The 22,444-nt window shown below is 53.3% G+C and overlaps 5 protein-coding genes across 5 annotated transcripts; 3 read left to right on the forward strand and 2 right to left on the reverse strand.

The window, feature by feature from the left end:
* Positions 1 to 867: 867 nt before the first annotated feature.
* On the reverse strand, positions 868 to 1,343 carry EI97DRAFT_446133 (uncharacterized protein; the record flags this gene model as incomplete). Its single annotated transcript, XM_033800008.1, has 2 exons — positions 868 to 985; positions 1,081 to 1,343. The coding sequence occupies 2 exons, from the start codon at positions 1,341 to 1,343 to the stop codon at positions 868 to 870; spliced, it is 381 nt and encodes a 126-aa protein (XP_033649587.1).
* Positions 1,344 to 4,299: 2,956 nt separating this feature from the next.
* On the forward strand, positions 4,300 to 5,331 carry EI97DRAFT_345970 (metalloprotease; the record flags this gene model as incomplete). The annotated part of the gene is made up of 1 exon (XM_033794780.1): positions 4,300 to 5,331. A coding segment is annotated over one exon (1,032 nt), but the record flags the coding sequence as incomplete, so codon positions are not given.
* Positions 5,332 to 6,131: 800 nt separating this feature from the next.
* Positions 6,132 to 7,409, forward strand: EI97DRAFT_237562 (NAD(P)-binding protein). Its single transcript, XM_033794020.1, has one exon. The coding sequence runs from the start codon at positions 6,389 to 6,391 to the stop codon at positions 7,352 to 7,354; it is 966 nt and encodes a 321-aa protein (XP_033649589.1). The 5' UTR covers positions 6,132 to 6,388; the 3' UTR covers positions 7,355 to 7,409.
* A 1,957-nt stretch (positions 7,410 to 9,366) lies between these two features.
* Positions 9,367 to 10,618, forward strand: EI97DRAFT_407117 (uncharacterized protein). Its single transcript, XM_033796614.1, has 2 exons — positions 9,367 to 9,800; positions 9,838 to 10,618. Exons 1-2 carry the CDS (start codon positions 9,491 to 9,493, stop codon positions 10,479 to 10,481), a joined length of 954 nt encoding a protein of 317 aa, XP_033649590.1. The 5' UTR covers positions 9,367 to 9,490; the 3' UTR covers positions 10,482 to 10,618.
* Positions 10,619 to 11,289: 671 nt separating this feature from the next.
* Positions 11,290 to 22,378, reverse strand: EI97DRAFT_237584 (uncharacterized protein). The gene is made up of 2 exons (XM_033794021.1): positions 22,021 to 22,378; positions 11,290 to 21,951 (listed from the first exon to the last, which is right to left on the reverse strand). Exon 2 carries the CDS (start codon positions 21,898 to 21,900, stop codon positions 11,365 to 11,367), a length of 10,536 nt encoding a protein of 3,511 aa, XP_033649591.1. The 5' UTR covers positions 21,901 to 21,951; positions 22,021 to 22,378; the 3' UTR covers positions 11,290 to 11,364.
* Positions 22,379 to 22,444: the final 66 nt, after the last annotated feature.

Consider the following 22,444-nt stretch of genomic DNA (forward strand, 5'->3'; position numbering starts at 1 on the left):
GTGTTTTGTGGGTGCCGGAAGGGAGGGTAGGAGAGGGTTGTGGTAACGTCTCCTCCTTTGAGACTTGGCCCTCGTTCAATAATAGATGGCTTCAAGAGCATTCCAGGCCACCATACTGTGGTACACAGCATACATTGGTATTTCCAATCAGATATCGCTCATCAGTCACTGGTAATCGCTCGAGCCTGCCCTAGGGGTAATGTTCACTTCTGCTCGGATTGTCGAACGCGGAGGCCGATCCACTATGATGTCCGTCATCTCGAGGGTGTTTTCGATCATTCCCACTTGGCGAAGTGGGACATGAGGTAATAGATATATTTTTTTAAGACAGTTACTGAAAATAACTCGGTCGTTGCAAATCACTGTGTGTCGTGTCCTTGCAGACCCCTGGAAATTTGTCTGCGCTACATGGGAGCACTACAGGGCGAATCTCCAAAAGGAACGACCGTCAGCGGGAAAGTTTGAATCGTTTCACATATGAGTACAACGGTTTCCAAACTACGCACGGTATAAAACATCGCACACCACCGCACTCTGTCGTCCACAATATTCTGCACAGCCAAGACAAAAGGACATATAACTTCCAAAAGATTTTTGCAAGTAAAAACATCACCGAGTCCAGGTGCCATGAAACCCCACCCTCCGCCAGCATTGGAGAAATATCCTCAAGAACTCCAATGCACATGTCCTAACCCCTTACCGAGAGAATTTTGTATCAATCCACTCCCAACCCCTTTTTGATATCCGTAACGCCATGTCATATACTACTTTTACCCTTCTCCGCCGCAACCTTATACCACCAAACCCCAACGCCTACTCAAGACCTCTACACGCCCCCACATCACCCCCCGCACCACCACCATCAATCTAACAAGGCGCCTCCCCACACCACGGAATCTCCGCGCACGCATTCTCATAAACATGCACCTTATCCAGCGACGCCCTGATCAACTCGACGACGGGCACTGGAACGAAACCAGAGAACCTGTTCAGCCAGCATTAGCATACAATCTCTACTTGAGCATACAATCTCCACTTCAAACCCCCCCCAAAAAGAGAAATAGGAAAAGATCCACCTACCCAAAGCCCGGATACTCATGAACAATCTGGCTCCCGCTGCTCTTGACCGCCTCCATGACCGTCTTGCGCTGGCTCTCGCTCAGGTTGCTGATCTGGATGATGACGTCGCGCATTTGGGCGCCGGCGCAGTTGGTTGGGGGGTCCGGTAAGGCGCAGGATTCGGAGGCGATGGTTAGGGTGTTGAGTTGGCGGAGGGGTGAGGAGGAGGGGGAGGGGAAGGCGAGGGTCGTTGCGGTGAGGGTGAGGAGGGTTAGGAGACGCATCGTTGGAGGATGGATGCCCCGTGTGGTGCTCAGGGTTGTGTGCGGAGTTGAATTGCGCGGGCGATGTTGCGCGGGTGATGTTGCGCGGGTCTGAGAGTGCTGATATCGTAGGTGTTTGTTGTGGTGGTTGTTGTTGTTGTTGTTGTTGTTGTTGTTGTTGTTGAAGTGACGGGGAGGCAGCGTTCGAGGATATATCACTGCCCGAAGAGAATCCCGTTTGCTTGCTTGACGTAATTGACGTTACAGCCGGCTCGACACTCGGTATTGAAGTCACCAGAGGGAAAACTGGGAGAAACCCATCGAAGCCAGCGCGCGGCGCACACCCTCACCATTTATATGTCTTCCCACCTTGTCCTCCTTCCCTTCAAGACTCACCACGCCATGGCTGCAAGCGCCACGGTTCTATTTTCAATCCCTCAAGCCTACCCACCAAGGGATTAGCCAAGCATCTTGCACTCGTCCATCCAACCACTTCGCTCTCCAAGCACACAAACCGCGGATACCAAGCGCAGCCCAGAGAAAACCCCTTCATCTCGCCACCTAATCAGTTCCATGAACCCGTGTCTCCCTAGCAAGGTTAATCAAGATTCGTGTGCGCTGTTGTATAGCGCTTCGGGGTCGCCCAGGCGAAGTAAATTGAGCAAAGAAAGAATTGCTGCAATCGGCAATTTATTAGATATACTGAGGAAGGAGAGAGAGGATATATAAAATGTGAGAAATGGGGCGTAGATTAATATTATCCGGCTTCTAGAAGCTTTGGGAGAAGGTAGGATCCCCTGTCAATTCTCTAGGCGTCGGCGAGGTTGATTGGTTCAGAAATTATTGTACCTGGTGTTCCAAGGTTGGTATGCCGGTGGACTTGGCCGTGGTGGTGGTGGGATTGGCGGGGGGAGATGTGGGGCGATAATATAAGTGAACTGGATGCTGGGGTTACTTAGACCTAGGAGATGCGAATCGCGATTGTACTGTACTACATGCAGTATTATGGTTCGTGGGAATTCCATAACTATGCAACAGATTCCGCCGTTTGCAACTCTACCCCACGGCGTCGACAGCCCCAAGAAGGCCATTTGAAGCTCAATTGAACGATCCTCCACACTTTAGTCTACCAGCATACCTACGATTCACATCCTCCACGCCACAACAACCCCTGTACTGTGGTAAACGCAACGTAGACCAAAACACGCCGTCCCAATGGTACTACTGCACCCCAGAAATTAAAAAAAAAAAAAAATGCAAACACCCGCAGTCAATTTGGCAAGTTGTACCACATGTCAAGGGAAAAAAAAAAAAAAAAAAAGAAAGAAAGAATCATTGTGCAGACAGAGAGCAGCACACGAGGGAAACTAGGTCCCGTGTCCCGGTTCTTCATGACATGCAGGTGCTGATCGAACTGGGCAAACTGGCTCAGTGGCGTTCGGAAGGAGAATTACGGTGGTAGCGTTTGTGAATTATGTTGCCGCTGGGATATCAGACCTTCGCATGAACTATGCTTGTCTTGAATGCATGTCGATTTATTATGCACTGCAAGCGGGCAGGTGGAAGCAGTTCGTTTTAGGCATATGCATCTCCCTAATGCCCCAGTCGGTCCAGAACACATCATGGTAAAGATGTGGAGAGGATGAGTGAAGAGGATTACAGTGAAGCTCGCTACAGGAAAGGATGCGGGAGTGAGTGCTTGCCTACCAAAATTTTTGCATGAGAATCCTGCAGACATCAACAAGCTGTTCCGCCAGCTCAATGAGCCTTTTTCACAAGTTAGCTAGACGGGGGGGGACGGGATGGGGAAGCACAGTTGAAGTGTGGGGTGCGAGCCGTGGCGCGCGCCGGTACACGCTGGTGATCAAACGATAGATGAAAGAGAGCTGGGAGAACAATCGCCTAGTTGCCCTATACGATGAGGGGAGAGATTCTACACACGAAATCGACAGGTTGGGGATTCGAATGAGCAGTAACTCCGGACTGAATTTCACGAGGCCTCTGCGCCAAGGAAAACTAAGAATAGGACGCATGTGAAGGCGTTAGACAAACAAGTCAGAATTCCAGAGCAGTTAGTCGTAGAACTACATATCTCAGCCCCGTAGACTAGTTATGGCAAGCAAATAGAAGGTTCGGACACCCCCGCAGTTGACATCATACCCAATCGTCCCTGCCATAGATATGCCACGTCTAATGCGGGTGGCTTTAATGGCTTCACAGTTCTGAAGCAGTTTGCATTTGGCCCTTACTAGTATCCTTAAAGCTGTAACCGGAGTCGGCAAATGTTCAGCATCCTAACTCCTCTCCGGGCTGGCGTGACCAGAGAGCGGAGATACCCTATGTAGTTGAATCAGGAAGATTGCTTGGCTGGAATTCTCCGGAATTCAACTAATGTATGGCTCTAGACGGTAGGTACGTTTGAGGAGTGTGGAGATGAACACTGGTTGGGTATCACATGTCGCAGGATGATATCGCTACCTTCGTTGGTCGAGGGGAACCAGCTGAAAGCGCAAGGGCCAGTCAATATTCTATTTAAGAGAGGCCAAATTTACTTTTAACAGAACCAGAGATGTCAATTCGTCGCACACTTTCTTACGCTATTCCCAGGGTTCCGACACAAGGCTGTCATCACTTGACCTATACTCTAGGGTACCGTTACATGGCAAGCTCCTCTCTGAATACCACCATGTGTGATCACCACCTCTCTGGCGGTGTAAGACCCCTGGAAAGCAATCATATCAACCGCCATGCTAAACTCTTACCGCAGTGCTGCCACTACGTGCCCGCCTATGTTCTCGAGCACATAATTGAGTCTGAAGCTGCTCCGAGTGCAGTGCGTAAGGCTGCTCGGCGTACTCTCACCGCCGACGAGCAATTCCGCGACCAGCGCGTACGGATTCTTCGTGCCGCTGAACCACCCAGTGGTCCCGGCGACCCAAGAGTTCCGGCTGCCCAGGCCCCCATTGTGAGCTCAGGATTTGTGCCGCCCTACGTTCTCCAGCATGTCGCCGAGAGTGAAGCAGCTGGCGATGAGGCTCGAGAAAGTGCCAGGGCGACTTTGAGGACAGATGCTAAGATCCGCCAACAGAGAGTCGCTCTTAGAGGTCCTGCCGCGACGGAAGAGGCCCACGAGGCTGCACCTCCTCTCCAGCTGAAGCGCCAGATTTACGACGCGAAAAATACCGGCGACCTCCTTAGTGAACTTGCTCGTAAGGAAGGTGATATCCGGACTGAGGACAGGCAGGTAAACAACGCCTATGACGCCATCGGCATTACTCTCAAATTCTTTCATACCGCGTTTGGGCGAAACTCTATCGATGACAAGGGCCGCAGTATTGTGGCCACTGTTCACTACAATGAAGAACGGGATAACACACTTGGCTATAATAACGCCATGTGGAATGGCCAGCAATGTGCTTTTGGGGACGGCGATGGCATCGTTTTCGATCATTTCCCCGATTCCCTCGATGTCGTGGCACACGAACTGACACACGGCGTCACTCAATATACCGCTGGGCTCGAATACGAGAAACAAGCCGGCGGCCTGAATGAGTCCATATCCGATGTCTTCGGCGCCATGGTTGAGCAATGGCACTTCAACCAGGTTGCGTCAGAGGCCGACTGGCTCACTGGCCAGAATTTGTTCCCCGTTGGCGTCAGAGGACCGGCTCTCCGCAACATGGCCCGCCCGGGAACTGCTTTCAATGATGATATCCTTGGACCGGACCGCCAGATTGCCCATTTCAGTCAGTACACGGATGATCTGAACGTCCATATAACTTCGGGCATTCCCAACCGAGCTTTCTACCTTACCGCAACCGGCTTTGGTGGATTTTCGTGGCAGCAGGCCGGAAAAATCTGGTATGAGACTTTGATATCCAAAGACAGCCGCATCCATCCGAATTGTACTTTCAAAGAGTGGGCAGATGTGACAGTTGAACAGGCGAAGAGGTTATTCGGTGTTAGTGCATCGATCATTGTCCGTAACGCTTGGGTTGCTGTTGGGGTTCTTAGCTCGACTGGCGGTGGAAGTGTCTTGTGAGAAGTCTCTCGTGATTTCAATTTTTATTGGGAGTTCTCTCTGCTTCTATGAATCCTTGTTTCTTACCCACAAAATCGCTTTTTGGCAGTGGATGTATCCCCGGTGCCCACACGATCCGCAAGCGCGTTGGATAAGCTGGTGAGGAAAGGGAATATCCAACCTCGCCTCAATGATATCGCAAATAGCCACAGCCATGGGCTGGATTGTCTCATTCATCCACCGTCACGTACATGTAATCTCGCGCCGTCAATCAGAATGTAAACGATCGGTGTAGATAACAATGGCCACACCGTTAGTTTAATAGAATAGTACACCCTGCATTTTAGGGTACGCAACAGAAAAGCTGGCCGGATCTGTTCAGACAAGTTCTCGGCAGGAAAGATGACTATGGAGCGCCGTAAGATCCGATGTATATGTGCACTCAGTGAGATATAGTATATGTTATTACTCCTTCTTATTACCTAATAAGCAGAAGAGCACCGCTCTACGGAGCAGTATGCTCAAAAAGTCATCTGGCTGTTCCCCATTGATTGTAGGGTCCAGTTGTCCCCAATGCCGATGTCCTAACCGCACTGCTTAAAGAACTTAAGAGCAGATTTTTAACATTGACACTAAAAGATACAGAATGATACCTTCTTTCCGTTCTTTTGGGGATCCAGAGTGTGTTTTAGCAAGGAACATCGCCATCACGTGAATATCACGTGCATATGCACATTTACTAGGTAGTCCATGATGTGGTTAAGAATCGGGGTCTCAGAGAGTCCATGCTGAGGGGAAAAAAGTATGAGATAATGTATCACGCCTACCTACTTGTACAAGAAATGATCGAATCCTGGATGGAGGTTGTTGGGGACAACCACTCCTGTTCTTCCCCACAAGCGGCATTTCCACCTCGGGGCATTCCGAGGTTGATCGGCGGTGTTTCCGAAGAGCAAATGGCCATGGAACCATCTTTCGAGCTGATGTGAGTGCGGACACTTTTCCTCCAGATACAACGAATAAATTTCTTCACGGATTCCAAACCATGACTATCATCATCACCGGTGCTGGCGGCTTTGTCGGCCAGATTCTCGCGGAAAAGCTCGTTGAAACTTCACCAGATACCCGCCTCATTCTCGCTGATGTCCGTCAACCACCCAATCCTACCAGCTCCCAGAATGTCAAGTCTGTCGCCGCAGACCTCACGGATTCATCTGCATGCTCTTCACTTATTGACTCCGCCTCTCCTTCTCTCGAGGCCGTCTATATCCTCCACGGCATCATGTCGAGCGGTTCCGAGGCCAATCTGGAACTCGGCCTGAAAGTAAACTTTGACAGCGTCCGCTGCCTCCTGGATACCATCTGTACAAAACAACCCGGAGCCAAAGTCATCTTTTCCTCTTCTTGCGCCGTCAATGGCCGTGCTGCGGTGCAAAACGTAGCCAACGAGACGAACATCGTACCCATGCCGGAAAGCTCCTATGGTACGCAGAAACTCATGATTGAGTACCTCATCAACGACTACTCTCGTCGTGGTCTCATTGACGGTCGCGTTGTGCGCCTGCCTACCATATTCGTCCGCGCAGGTGCGCCGACCGCCGCGGCCTCATCTTTCGTCTCCGGCATCGTTCGGGAACCTGTGCATGGCCAGGAATCCGAGCTACCTGTTGACCCGGATATTGGAATATGGCTAGCCTCTCCTAAAATCCTAGCGCACAACCTCGTGCTTGCGAAAGACATTCCAGCTGAGAAGTTTGGGCATTTCAGGACGGTGCTTCTGCCCGGATATACGGCGACCAGCCGGGAGATTTTGGATGCACTAGAGAAGGTATGTGGGAAGGAGACGAGGTCGTTGGTGAAAGAGAAAAGGGATGAGACGATTCAGCGCATTGTGTTGAGTTGGCCGGCGAGGTACGATACCAGTAGGGCAAGGGAGTTGGGTTTCAGGGAGGATGTGGGGCTTGAGCAGACGATCAGGGATTTTGTGGAGGGTGAGAAGGCGAAGTCGTAGACAGGGTGGACATTCATATTCAGAATATATGTGCAGGAATAATGGCAAAAGCAGCGCGAGCAACCCCTCGGGATCTATGGGTCCAGGCATTGGCGTCCTCCCATATAGTAAAAATAGATTCGCATACAGTAAGTCACAGCCTGAGCCTGGCTCTATGACAGTGTATCACATTCTTTCCGAGGAATGCCTTTGGCACAATTGACCAATTGTGAGCGTCATTCATCGATTGGACTGAGCCTCCAGAGGCCCAGATGGGCCGGGCCGAGTGTGGACGCAGGAGCGCGTGTGCAATGCAGATACTGTGTTACGTCAATGTCAGGGGACACGGTGTATAGCCCCTCATATCGTTATGTGTGATGAAGGGCTGGACGGCGCCAGTGGTCGCGGAGTGATTACCAGGTAACAACTAGTTCCTTTTCTTGTTTACCAGGTTACTGGCGTCCTGACGTCAAATCAATCTATGCTCGATCAGTCACAGAGTTGGAGGGTGTCCCCTCGCCTAGGGGGCCTACCAATTTCCTGCTCACCAAAGCCGGGATCCAGACTTTCAGTGATTACTCTGCAATTTTCTCAGGCTCGATGTACACAAAGACCGTTACTTGTACCTGTCCGATGCACACATGTTGATCAAGTTCTCCGGCGTCGCGGTCGGCGTTTAGGACGGAGTATAGGACATCGTCCATAACGGTCCGGATCCATCTACATCTGCACTTGAGCATTTCGTATTGCACTGACAGTCCACTTCGAACAAAGTCCTCTGCTGATCTATTCAAATCTTCAATCCTCGATGTTATAGTGTGATAGGCCCCAGTTCCCATTCCCATCCATTCCATCCCTTCAACCACTTACCACTTATCAGCGCGACTTCGGCGTTTGTGCGCCCTCTCAATCATGGGCTGGCGCTTCTGTGATGACTCAAACCATAATTCAGTTTACTTGACCCGGAATTGTCGCGGCCGATACACCTGAGCCTCTTTGTTCGCATGCGTGTAATCTACGTTGTCATAGTCTTTCTTTGACATCGATTGAATCACGATCGTGGGTTCGGGCAATTCTCCAAGTCCCCATTCATTCTGCGCCCCATTTATCCACTCTCTCCACGGAACAGCAATGTCGCGCATGTTGAGAAAGTTTTGATGGTTATCTTAAAGGTCAACGCGCTCAGTTCCCAAGGTTGCTGCCCGATAGCTGTGTATTCCGGATCTGGAAAACTAGTTGCGAATCTGGTCGTTGTTGCACAGATCTGGGTAAGCGGGCACCCAATGAGGCTGTTGTACTTTCACGTGGCCCATACGGTTTTAGCTGAGGCCGTTCCTGGGCCTTCTTCCCAAGTCTTGGAATGTTTATTTGAGCACTCCGGTCCCTGTCGCCAATAATGGATACATGTACGTTGTGTTATAACGGTTCCTCGGCAGTCGCGGCATCTTGAATTTAGGCTCTTGAAGCATCCTTTCCGGCGGATATGATCTTTATATTCATCGAAGCTTCTGATGTATGCAGAGAAAGGTTGGCGGGGGTGCCCCACCTGGTCGTTGGAATACGGGTGAACGATATGCCACTGCCGTTCCTGCAGTTCACAACCATGGTTCAAACGGTCGGGGTGCGTGAGATCTGATCTGCGACGGAGCCTCCTCGTGCGAAAACCCCACAACTGTTTACTTACACAGTAGAGTTAGAGACCTTCGAAAGAGTCAAAGTCGGATAACTTCAAATCGAAGGGTAGAATTTCGTCACGGCATGTTGTAGGCATCCTTCCCAACCCACTTTCGATTTCACCATGGGCCCCACCAGTACGACCCCATGTCCTCCGGTAGACCTTCCATATTAACAATAACGCGGTGATGCGGCTTTGCTCAGTGTAACCGCAAATATACGGGTGAAGATATATTCTCTCCAGGATTTTATTCGTCACCAGTTTGTGCCGAGCACCGTGGAATAGCTTCCAAGCCACGGTAAACAGTCACGTCCCAGGACTTATATGTGAGGTAGCACGGCGTTCCATTCATGATTGCGGTGCATTGAAAGACTCTCTCCGTCCGTACTGGATTTTTTGATCCATTGATGATACCTGTTTAATAGCAGCTTCATTCCCTCCAGCTTCTCCGTCCCCGAGGAGTCCGTGTACCAACAGTGACCATGAGGTGGACTCGCATCGGCCTAGCAGCTTCTATAAGCTTCTGCGGAGCCTCCGCCGCCCTCAATGGCAATGTCGAAGCCAAATTGAGCCATTTGGCAGGCCCACACGAAGTGCGTCAACCAAACCTTCAGGCACTAGCGAAGCGCAATGCGACCACACCAATGTTGAACGTCCTATCGCGGTTCCTCAATCGCCGCCAGGCCGGTCGCTGCGGTGAGGAGGGAGGCGGAGCTCGCTGCCCGAATAATGAATGTTGCTCATCGTATGGGTGGTGCGGCGATGCGTTCGAACGCATGTCTCCCCGGTCCTGTGGAATTGGCGTTGGAATGGGCTAACTGAGTCGCAGACTGCGGTGAAATCGTGGGCTGCCAGCCGCAATACGGTCGTTGCGGAGATGCCCCGATAGTCACTTCCACGCCCATTCCCTCCTCCACTCCTGCACCGAGTTCATCGTCAACGCCGGTTGTCCCGTCCAGCACGTCGTCTTCATCCACGCCACCACTCCCCTCTGGTACTCTCATCATTTCGCCCAACGGGCAGTGCGGCAATGTGACGACCTGTGCCGGATCCGGGTTCGGAGACTGCTGCAGTGAATGGTACTTCTGCGGCTCGAGTTCAGCTTATTGCGGCACAGGATGTCGCTCCGCTTTTGGTAGATGCGGCGGTGTCCAGCCTTCGCTGTCTTCTTCCCAACCGCCGATCCCAAGTTCGTCGACATCGTCGACCCGCCCGCCGACCTCTTCTCCATCGCCTACGCCATCGTCCAGCTCCACGTCGTCGTCCTCCTCGAGAACTTCGTCCAGTTCTTCTGCACGACCCACGCCGACGGTGCCGGTTAGCACAGATGGACGCTGTGGTTCCGGTATCTCCTGCACTGGCTCGACCTTCGGGAGGTGTTGTTCAGACTATGGGTGGTGTGGCAACGAGATAGAATACTGTAGCGTTAACTGGGGATGCCAGCCCCAGTGGGGCGAGTGCGGCGTGCAATGAGAAATGCGGATATGAGCATAGAATGTGGCTAGATGAGGCGGTTGTTCAGTTTTTGGTGTATATACTTTCCCCTTTTGACATAGAGGGCCGCCTCCGTGGCAGAGAGACCGTGATGCGCACTTGTGCATGAATTCACGGGTGCACACGCTGCGAGTTAGCAAGATTAAACATCGCCTAAGAGTACATAGTGAAGTGACAAAGTCGGTCAAGACTGTAATTGTGCGTCTCAATGATATATCGGTGCAGCCTCTAGTTTCACAACTCTGTGACGATGCCGTCAAAACCGTAGACACTGAGTTTACAGGGGGGTTTGAGAGACACGTTCTGGAAGGGAGGGAGAGTGGCGGAGGCTGCGAAGGGGCTGGCGGATGGGGTGGATGAGGTTGTTTGCACACTTGGATGAAATGAGAAGGGGGCGCCGATGTGGAGGGAGACAGCGGTGGGTTTGGGGAGGTTCGCTGGGGAGGATGGAGGATGATGTACCTGTCTCATTGTTAGCATCATGTGGGTGTATCCGAGAAACGGTGGGGATTCTGATATAAGGATCCAGGTAGCAATATGGGATACCTCAATGAGACAATCCCCAACCCTCAGTGGAGGACGCTTCTACTCTGGACATGTTCTCGAGATCCATGGGTTTCGCCAACCATCCTCTTCCTCCAGTCCTTTTCGCATTTTTCAGCTAGAAAGAATTCGTGTCCACGACTCATCATGCTGCTTCCAGCCTTCATAGTCGTCGTGTCCATGCGAGCCGTAATAGCAGACGCAGTCCCCATAGTCGCGTTAACCACCACTGTAGCCGTAACTTTCACGTCACATCCGTGATCACCGTCGACCTACGAGTGTCCAACTAACCAGGAGATCGATATAACGATAGCGCCCGTCACTCACTCTCCCTCTCAACAGCATCATAATAACACAAAAGATACACCCGTCTAACATCCACCCCATCCAACACCCCATGAAACTTCAAGTGCCCAAACCGCTCACCCGCATCGCTACCCAGCGGCCCGAACCGCACCCCACCCAGCACGCCATGAAAGAATCCCGGCGTGCGACTCGACGACGTAAACTCAAACGTCCTGACATCGTCCTTGCATCCTGCTTGCGGCACAAAGCACGCCGGGAAATGCCGTTGTCCAGTTCCGCAAGCCTGGTCAGTGTCGATGAAGATGTCGATCCTAGACACGACCACGTCTCGCCGGCTAGTGATGAAAGGAAACGTGCGCTTGCTGAACTCGAGCGGGAAGCATCGATGGCCGTGATGTTTTCCCTTCTTCCCCTTCTGCTTCTGACCCCTGACATGGACAGGCCTCTGCATTGCCCCTCTACCCGTCCCTACCTCACGCCCAAACGCCGCCCTCCATTCATTCGGAAACTCGGATCTGACATCAAAGAACCGCACGCCATCACCCGGCAAGCGTCTCCACGCCGCACGATCCGCGACTTCGCGCAGGGCCGGCCCGCCCTCGGCAGCCGTGTAGTTGAGCTGGAGAATCAGGTCCGTCACCGAGTCGAGATCAAACGCGTTGTTGCGCAGCGGCAGCTCGACGCGCCAGCGGCTGGCTACCGCGCCGGCGAACTCGAAGGGCGCGCGGCGCACCTCGTCGCGGAAGGAGAGCTCGAAGAGGCCTGAATCGTTTTGTGCAGTGGAGGTTGCGATGGCCTCGGAGGAGAGGAAGTCACGGTGGAGGGTGGATGGGTCGGTGTATGCGCTTGTGCAGATCTGCTCTGCGGCGCACGACTGTGATGCAAACGGATTCATTCCGTCTTTGCATGCCGTGAGTTTCGAAGCAGCCTTTATACATGATGGCTTATTGAACTTGTTGCAGCAGCATTTCGCAGCGGTAGGCAGCGTGGGGTACAGGCGTGTCGCGCTGCTTAGAAGCTGCAGGCGACAGTGCACTCCCACAAACGGCCCTACGACGCAGGGAATGGTGATGGAGACATTCTTGATGCGTCGCAGATAGTGGCCCGGGTGGTCGAGATCGAACATCCACTCGGGGATCTCAAACTCGCACCAGCCCACCGTCTTCAGCTGGAGGAAGGCAAGAGGGAAGTGCAAGCGCAGAGACAGGCGCTTGGTGAGTTCGTAGTCGCGAGGGCCGGACTCGCGCAGATACATGCGGTCGAGCGTGCGCAGTGCGTATTCGAGCTTCTCTCCCGCCATGAGTCCTGAATGCAAATTGTCCCATCCCGCCGGTCCGAGTTCTGGAGGCAAGGCACTTGCAGCCAGGTCGCCCAAGTCGCGTCGTTCGTGCCGCAGCGCCGCCTCGGCTTCCTTGACCGTCTGCCATGCGAGGTCAAAGGTGCGCCGGTACAGCGTCGCCGTCTCCTGCTGCAAGAACAGGTAGAGATCTTGCTTGGACATCTTGTCGTTTAGGAACGCGTCCACTTCGGCTGAGTTTTCAATTTGTATCTGGTGGTTGTTCAGCTCCCGCAGCGAAATGTCGCGTCTCCGCTGCGAGGCCAGCTGCTGCCTCTTGATCTGAGCAATCTCAATCGTGACGACGTCGACCTGGTGCTGCCACTCTTCTGCACGCCGGTCCCAGCCGCCTTGGGTGCTGCCCACGCTGGCCGTCGTGTTGGCTACGTCGGCAACGACGTTGAGGATGCGAGCGGCCGCCTGGAACACTTCGGCCAGCTTCGAACCCAGCGGGAGCTGGTTGATGGCTACGGGACTGCCCGCGACACCAGCGCCTCCCACGGTGAAGTCTGGGATGAACGACATGCCTTGGCCTATGCCTTCGGAGATGTTGCCCCCCATGCGCGTTTGCATTCCCATGGCAGTGCCAGACAGGTAGGCATTCTCGCCCGCATTGAGGCCGTTCTTGAGCAGTTGTTGGTAGTATCGCAGCCGCGTCTGCGCGCCCTGCATCTGCTGCTCCAGAGTTTGCACTAGCCAGTCGGACTCGCGGTACGCGTTCTGCTTGGTCCCGAGAATCAGATCGTTCATCTGGCGCTCATGGGCCTGGCGTAGGGATGCTAGATGCTCCGCGTCGCCCTTCTCAATGGCAACCAGGAGGGACTGACCGAGGGCTTTGACTGCATTGACGAGATCGAGAGCTTTGGCTAGAAGGAATGTGAACTTGTATGGAAGGCGGCACTCTGCTTGACCTATCCCGCACCCACACGAGTCCCGGGAGCTGTCAATCAGGCCCTTTGCACCTTGCTTACACGTCGGATGCATATCCAGCTTGTTAGCGTCTACGCAACGTTGGATCAGGTCTCTCTTGTGGTATGCGAGCTCGTACAACTGGAGCAGCTTGGGGTTTAGTGGCGCCGCACCGGGTACGAACTGTGAGACTGTGCCATACTTGCTATCCCCTTCCGTACTTATATTGGAATCAAGTGTCGATAGTCTGGGAACCGGGATCACGGTGGTCTTTCCATGAATCCTGGAAGGCTTGGGACCCAGAAGCCTGATGGCCTCGTTGAACAGCACCAGGGCCCGCTTCCTCGATTCAAAAGTGTTTTTGCAATGGAGAGCATCACCCCATTCGAGCAAGATCTGCAGATACTCCAATACAACCGCTCGAGCCCGTGATATGCCGATTTGGACAGGACTGGTGGGGCAGCAAGGACCATCCACATATGCGGCGACACGTCGTTCACTCATGACTTCGACACCCATCAGCGTCATATGGCCAGGGTTTCCAGCAGTACTCCTTGCGAAAAGGGCAAGTTGACGACACTGCGCCCAAGTATTCTCGCGCTCCAGCGGGTTGAACGCAGCCTTGCACCACGCTAGCGCTTCTTCAAACCTGCACTGCGCACGCAATGCTCCCGCAACCGCGAGCGCCGAGCCAAAGGAAGATGTTGGGAAGATTGGCGCACCGGGGCTAAAGTACGCAAAGAACGGGAAAGCAGTCAGCGGTGCAGGAACGGGAGTAGTGGGAAGCGCGTCTTCGATGGTTTGCGGCAGCGCGACCGCTGCGTTCGTCGCAATGTCGTAGCGGAATTGCCGGTTGGCACTGCCAAAGAGAGTGAAGAAGAGGGAGTCTGATCGTCGGCCGTTGAACGCAAGGCTGGGTGACTCGGAGCGTGGATCGTACGGTTGGCCTTCTGAGGACCTACCGGGTGGCGAGAATTCTCGATAATGGATGCGAGTCCAGTGGAGATGAACGAGATGCTGTTTTGGCCAGTGAAGCAGTTTCGGCAGAGTTTCGTCGCGCTCCCAGTCTGTGGTGGGATCGGGCGGGACAACGCCCAGGTTTGCGTCCTGAATGGCGTTTTCGTCGTTGAAATACTCGCCCTTTTCGAGCCAGAAGTAGTACTCGTCCATTACCGGCGCGTGCGACTTCCCACAGTGGCACGAGGTTTCAACGAACGGAGACTCTTCGTCTCGTGACGCCCACATTGCTGGAGGTACAGAAGCGGCTGCTACGCGGATGAAGGTAGTCCCTAGGCGAACCGCGGCTTGGAACCACATAGGGATCTTGACTTGGTCATCTGGCGCCGGTAACAGGGCGTGAAGGCCTACAGGGCTGTCTCTGTCGCCATCTTCTGCAGGACGGTCATTATCGGTGGGTTTCTTCGCCACTCCCGGACTTGACGACAGCCAGGAGCGCTGAGCCGATCTTGCTGGAGTCCCCAGGATTCCGATGCCTTGATCAACAGAGTTAGTCTGTCGGTTTGTCACAAGAAACTCCGCTGCTTGTGCTGGAGACAGCCCGCAGCCCTTTGGAAGCGATGCACTCCCAGTCAAAGAGAATGGCGGCGACGCTTTGGGTACCGCTAAACTGTGCACGTCCAAGTTGTGCTCGAGGAATGTGAAAGCTTCTGAGTCCTTTGCTACCCTGAGCTCTTCCCACTGGATCCAGTTCTCGCTGTAATACACACGGCGGGCGAATTGCTCGAACTGTTCGAAGGACGCAATGACGCTATCCCACTGTTTAGTGAACTCGGGTGGTAAACGAAACTTCGTCTCCAGCCCGAGCTGCAGCCGCTGTACGAGCATCTGAACTGAGGAGATTGCCTCGTCAACCCGATTTGCGGTTTCGCAAAGCCCTACGTCAATCTGCTGAAGCAGCAAAGCTGAGAGGTCTTGTGCATTCTTTGCTGTTTCCGTGTCTGGCTGAAAGGAGAGCTGTACTCGATCTAGTCCGCAGAGGTATGCAACGAGTCCTTTGTTGGCGCGGACTCTCAAACCATCGTTCAACGTCTTGACAGCGTCGTAATCCGGGTTATCATCTCGGTCGACCAGGAAACTCTTTGTGACAAACCACATCAGATTCTGTTTCCCTGTTCGGCCCAAGTCAGGATCCTGCCCATCAACCGCCTCGCTCGGTGCTGTCGCGGCCCACAACGCCGGACGCGCCTGCGCGAAGCTCTTGCTGTGCAAGGCGCCCTGCATCCTCTGCACAGCCTTCCAGGCGCGCCAGATGCGAATGGCCCACCGCTCATCTTCGAGATGGGTGCTCTGCACGGTGAAGTTCTCGAAGTAGTTGCGTACGAGCGATGCGAGGCTCAGTTCGACACCTAACAACCGGAGAAGAGTTGCCGGGTCGCGTGGCGCTTGGGTGGCGGCTTCGTAGAATAGGCGCCAGACGGGGCCGTTGCAGGTGTCGGCTTCGTCGACCCAGCGAGCGAGGCGTCGGTAGTCGAATATTCGCTCCCACCAATCGAAGAGGGCCGAACTGCGCTGGGCGGACGGGTCGGAGCGGTCATCATCGTCTCTGGTGGGAGTGCAGTATGCATCTCCGACGGGAAGGAAGTTGAAGTCGAGGTTGGCACGATGGATGACATATGTTGTGGAAGGCTGTGCCTCTGCCTCCCTGGACGACTCATCTTGTCCCACGTAGTAACTCACGCCCTGAAAGTTCAAGGGATGGTCCAGAATGAATCCGAGTTCCGACTCGCTTTGACAACAGTCCAGAGGCTCGGCAGATAGACCGAATCGATAGGTGAAAAGGAGAGCCTTAAATGCTCTTTGATAGGTGCGGCGTATATCACGGAAGGTGCTAATGTACTGTTCCGATAAAAATCTATCCATATTACTGTCCGCCTCCTCGTTTTGGAGGTTCAACGGAGAGTCCTTGGATTTAATGAACAGCTTGTCGATGGGAATGTTAACGAGCACATCCTCTGTGTCCGGTCCACAGTAACGGACGCTGAAGCCGGTATGAGTGTGATCTTGCGGCTCGTCTTGAGCATAATCCGGCTCTGGCTGCTCGAGCTGCACCTCAATATCATATGCCCCACGCGAAAGACAAACCGAAATGACATCTCTATGTTTTGCAGATGGGTTGTGCTCTGCGACCGTCCACGATTTCCGGCCCCGGTGGATCCTGACGTGCCAATTTGCTTCATCGCAGCTCTCGCCATCGCTGGCTTCACTGTGGCAGTGGAGTCCGAACGTCGGCCTATGTACGGCGAACTTGTAGTGTCCGCCCTTCTCAATGAGCAGGATGCCTTTCCATGTAACGCTAAACGGCTGGGCCCCACCGAGCTGTTTTGCTGTGTCATCGTCCAGAGCCAATCCATTCCGGAACGTGACGTTAAGCTGCTGCTCCGCGGTTGTGACGAGATCGAGTGCAGGAATGACCGTGGGTACAGGTACGTTGCTCTCATCCAAAAAGCATCCAAAGGCAGACATTGGTCCGCGGATTTCTTTCCACACGGTCTTCGCAGAACCCTTAGTTTTAAACTCGCCGAGGATACCGGTACCTGTTAATCCCAAGAGCGCGGAGAAGGCACTCCCGCAGAAACCGGGTTCCCACATGAATTCATCCCTTGAGGGCGCTGAACCAGAGTCTCGCTCCCACGGCAGCTCCTGTGGGTTGTTCTCGTCGGCGATAAGACGTTTGATGACCTCCCACGCAACAGCTCTTCTTGCGCGTGCATCGCAATCGTTATCATCGGTATTGTGTCCATGGCAGTCGCATCCGAGACAGTTCCCGGTGACGTGCTCAACATGCTCCATCAGGTGTTCCGCTTCGATTTCACACCGTCGATGAAATAGCGCAAAACATTTCTGGAAGTAACTGAACCTCTTCTTCTCGCATGGTTCCTGGACCAAGGCGTCTATTGCGTGTGCCAGATTTCCGAAAATGGATGTAAAAGGCGCAAGCATCCGCCTCGGCGCGAAATACAGCTCCCTGACCGCATCAATCTCGCTCTGGCCGCCACTCCCGGCGCTGTTAAGTTGACGGGTGTGTGCCAGCTTATCAATCACATCTTTGTCTCGAAGTGGTAGTTCGATCCAGAGCTCCGACGTTGATGTACTGTAGTGGAACGGCCCACAGCGGTCGGCTTCCCACATCAGTGGGTTGGTATCCTTGGGATTTAATGGCGTCCTGAACTGTCTCCTTACCCGCGGAATCGTGCTTTCAAAAGAGTCTAAGACGTGTGGGAAGAAGTGTTCCGCAAAGGCAGTAAGGGCATCGACGGTAGTTGGATTGTCGGACTGGATGAGTCCGAAATCCCCTCTCAGGCTGTGCTCGATCTTTCGCCACGACCAACGATCGACTTGTTCATCGTCGACGCATGCCTCTAGAAGTTTCTTTCGTAGCTGCCACAACCCATAGGTGTTTTCATCCTCGGGCACATTGAGGGGATCATCTTTCGATTCGTCCTCTTCGGTGTACGGGAACGGATCGTCACCCTGGAGATGTTGATCGTTTGTGAAGAGAAACAGCATCTCGCCAACGGTGAACGGTGATGCATAGATCTTGGTCAATACTTCGGCAAACCGTAAGGTGCACGTCGGTTTGGCATGCCATGGCACGTCGTCCGTAAAGCCTGCCAGCTTGGCAAGGGCAGAAAGATGTTCCTCCACCACCTTGTTGAATTGTGCCGTGCGGGGGACACAGTTGTGCTTTTGTTGAGCACAGGATGCTATTCCCTCAACAAACAATTGCACGGCATGTCTAGCCTGTCTCGATTTCAATGAAGGATCGGCCCAGAGTGCGAGGAGTGGCACGACCCTGCGAGTCTCTCCATGTTCGTGATCCGAAGAGTATTTGCTGGGCTCTTCCTCCCAAAGAGGTAGGCAAAACTCGTCGGAGAGAATGAGCAGCGCAATCAGCTGGCGGATAAAGTCTGCGTTGACTCCGAGAGTATTGTTTTCAAAGAGCCCAAGAACGTCACAAACCGCCGCCAGGACATTCATCGACACATATCCGCAACCATACCGCAACTCGAGCTTCCGCCAGAGACGAACAAATATGAGAACCTTGTACAACGCCATCAATGCCGGACTTTGTGCAGACTCTTCGCTACTGTCTTTCCCAAACCTGATCCGGATGGACGAGAGACAGCAGGGTTCACAGACGGGAAGCCCATCTTCCAATTCTGTTTCCCCCGACTTGGGCATGACACGCATATCAACGAAGTGAGTCTTCCAGAGTTCGTAAAACTCGCAGTACGACAGACCAGTTCTTTCTAGGAACACAGGGAGGGAAGAGAGTTCATAAACCCAGACTTCACCGTCATTTGCAGGAAAACCGTAATTGATGCGGAGCTCTGACTCCGTGAGAGTGGAAATGAAAAGGTGCTGGTATTCGTACTGCGAGATGCCCAGGTATTCTATGGCAATATCGACGCGCACAGGGTATCGCCACAGGCTCGCATTGAACCCAGATGGCTCCCTGGACGGATCCAACACGAATTCTGTAATGGACCCGCGAAAGGTGTGCATCACATCGAAACGAGACTGCCCGAGAGCCGACAAGTAGGTACGATTGATGTCCAGCTCCTGGTCGTAAGGCAGAAGCGGCGAGGAGAAGTCCTGTTGGAGGATGCGATAGGTTTCTGACTGTTGATGGCGCAGGTAGGGAGAAGAGTGCTGGGGAATTGCAAGGAGCGCTTTTTCGGGATCAAGTTCGCCTTCTTTCGGACCAAACGAGAAAAGATCCCACATGCTTTGATCATCGGTGTCAAAGATTGCACCATGCAATGTGCTGCTGTCTGAGTTGACTTGTACAACGAGCGCTTCGAGGCTCTCGTTGGCCATGTCAATGAGTGGGACACATATCTCCATGTTTGCTGGGGAAACCTGGAGCGTCCCGAGCGGACCGCGTCTGCTTTGCAGGATTTCACCCAAGGTGACTTCCACAGCCGGATCAGAGGTGGCTGAGATTAGTTTGAGCGAGAGAAGAAGCCGAAGGTACATGAATGGCCCGAATGGTGAGAGATACGACGGGGGTATACAGTCTACCAGTTGACCCGGGTTGATAGGTGAAAAGGAGAAATCAGGTTCTCGCCCTATATTCGGCGTGACGGTGGACATAGGCGCTGCGATCTCATATATCTTCTCTGCAATCGACGTTCCTGAAGGAGCTTGTCGATAGGCAACGGTCCCAGCCATGGCTTCGCAGAATTGAGCTTTGGAGAGGATCGCAATGCGGTCCGCGGTGATGAACCCGCGCGCGTAGAGCGCTTCCATCAGGGAGAATTGCTCTGGGTCGGACTGTTTGTCCTGCTGCCCAAACGTCGTAATCGTATGTAAGAACGCGATGATGTGTAGCGTCTTTTTGGTCCATTTCTTCAATCTGTCATCTATGGGGAGGCTGCTCAATGTGTTGTCTATGGTATTGTCGTCAAGAGCAACCGCAAAGCTGAACCCTGGCAGAGCGTCAAAGAACATCTGGAGGACGTCACTTTGTTGGCGACCGAGCGTCGGCACGTCATTTTGACCCTGGAACCGGCTCTGGATGGTCACCTCGGTGACGGTGAAGAGCGTCCTGATGTGTTTGATGAAGGCCTCGGTTCGCTGCTTTGGCGATCCTGGCAGCGTGTAGCTGGGCAGGAGACCTGCCCGCGTTGCAGGAGTGCCATCTTCGGGGTTCTGCTTAACTGGCAGCCAAAACTTACGCCATGCTTTGTCTGACACCGCTGAAAGACCTACAACGTCGTTTATAGTCAAGTTCGTTTTGATCTCACCTTTGAGCGCCTTCTTCTCGGCGGCCACAACATCTAGCAGCAGCTCGAGGTACTGTCCTGCTCGGGTAGTACTCACGCCCACCCAAAATGATTCCAGCGAGGACGAATCTTGAGCAAAATTGAGCCAGTCTTTGACCAAGTCTTCGATGCTTGTATCTAGTTGGACAATGGTAAGGTTACCCTTGGTAGCCCCAAGAGCAGCAAGCCGACGAGCAGCTTGTTCGACGGTTAAATTCTTTAGGAATTGGTTTTCGGTATTTGTGAGTGCCGACTCCTGCTCTTTCAACACACCATTGTCCTCGGCCGCCTGCAGCGTTTTGAGGATTGATGGCTCCGCCGCTACGTACGCCGCAGTCAGGCGATCGTTCGCGTTGAGCTGGGTCGGCAGAGTGCAGCCGAGTGCATAGAAGAAGGCCGCTGGCACTCCGAACGAGACACCCTTTTCAGTCGAGGCATTATTCACACCATTCAGAAGAATGGACTTCCTTGGAAAGGGGGCGTTTGGGTTGGGCGGATGGGCCACAACATCGAACGTCAAACCCGCGGAGGATGCGTTCAGGGTGCTCCTCTCACACTCGATGGCCGCAGACGCGGCGTAGATGTAGTTTGCGAGCTGCAACGCCTCCGCGTCGTGCTGGGAGTGGTACGCTTGCAGATCCGCCTCGAACTGCTGTCGTTCTTGGTCGTCCTGCGCCTCTACTTTGGGATTTCCGTACATGTCCGCCAATGATTTTTTCTTAGGTTGCGGCAGAGGAAAGGTGACGCGATCGAAGACGAGTTCACGAGCCACCTGTAGCGCTTGCGTCGCATCTAGTGGAGTCGCTCGCTTCTCCAGCGACGTGTGGCCGTCCTTATCCTTGCTGGAATGGTCATCCTCGAGGACTTTATTCACCGCGAGGACGAGATCTGCGAACACTGGCGTCACACCGTCCCCACCGAGGTTCAAACCGGGCCGGGTCGACGACCGCTTGGGCGTGGGAGGTATAAAGAGATAACCAGCTCTCCACACCGGGTCCCCGTCTTCGACTTCATAGCTGGTCCAATCCGCTGGATTGACGGATAGCGGTTCCTGAATTTTTCTGATGGGAACATTGTATTCCAGTGGGGTGATTTTTCCCACCTGGGTGTCTCCGCGGGTCACGACGATGCGAAGGTCCAGAGACTCGAACTCGCGGCGGACTGCAGTGTTCAGCTTGACTACGATGACGGCCGTAGCAACGGACTTTGGTATTGGTTTTAATGGTAACTCTGGGGGCTCGGGTGGGGGAAAGATGATTTCCGTGTCGAAATGCTGGATGATGGCAGGTTTCAACTCTGGAGGTTTATCGTCCTGGCGGGGAACAATTTCAATAGGAACATAGTATGGATACTGGGTCGCGCCCTCGGCGACTCCAACGGGAACACCGGTCTTGCTGTCGTTGACGGTAAGGTCAAAGACCTCGATCTTGATGTTCGAGATGTCGTCGGTAAAATCTTTTGCTTCGCGCGGCTCTGTTGGAAGGAGAGTGAGAAGTATAACTTCTGTTTCTGCCATGTCGACAACTCCACGCTGCAAGGTTCCCAGGGTTTACTACTGTACGTGATGCTTGTCAGACAGTTATTGTAGAACGCGGAAAAGGCAGCACAACAGTCTTGTTTGGAGCTGTGGACATACCCTCCAGGACTGCCAGTGGTTGAGCTTTCAGCTGTATGCCAGCTGAGAGCTCCATTGAGTGTGTTCCCATGATGGAACTTCCCGCGGAGGCGGACAGACAAAAGAGCCTGGGGAGGCAGGTGAACCAGTTACGATGCTCTGTACCCGTCAATTCTACCCGATTCCAGCCACCGCCGTATTTGATTTGGTGAAGGTCGCAAAGAGGGGTATTGTGTGTGATTGGGGGTTTCGCAAGCCATGGTACAGCTGAACTGTTGTGGATGTCGTTCTGTAATTTCTTGGCGTATGAAAGCTCCGTCTTGGCCCGTGCTGAATTCTGTCCAAAAACCTAAACAGTATTATTATAGTTGAACCTATCTAGCTTTACATTACTATCTAACTTAGAAAAATACATGTTAGAAATATAAGGTTCTTTTTAAGTTAT

Source organism: Westerdykella ornata, assembly GCF_010094085.1.
Source record: "Westerdykella ornata strain CBS 379.55 unplaced genomic scaffold EI97scaffold_45, whole genome shotgun sequence".
Taxonomy (NCBI): domain Eukaryota; kingdom Fungi; phylum Ascomycota; class Dothideomycetes; order Pleosporales; family Sporormiaceae; genus Westerdykella; species Westerdykella ornata.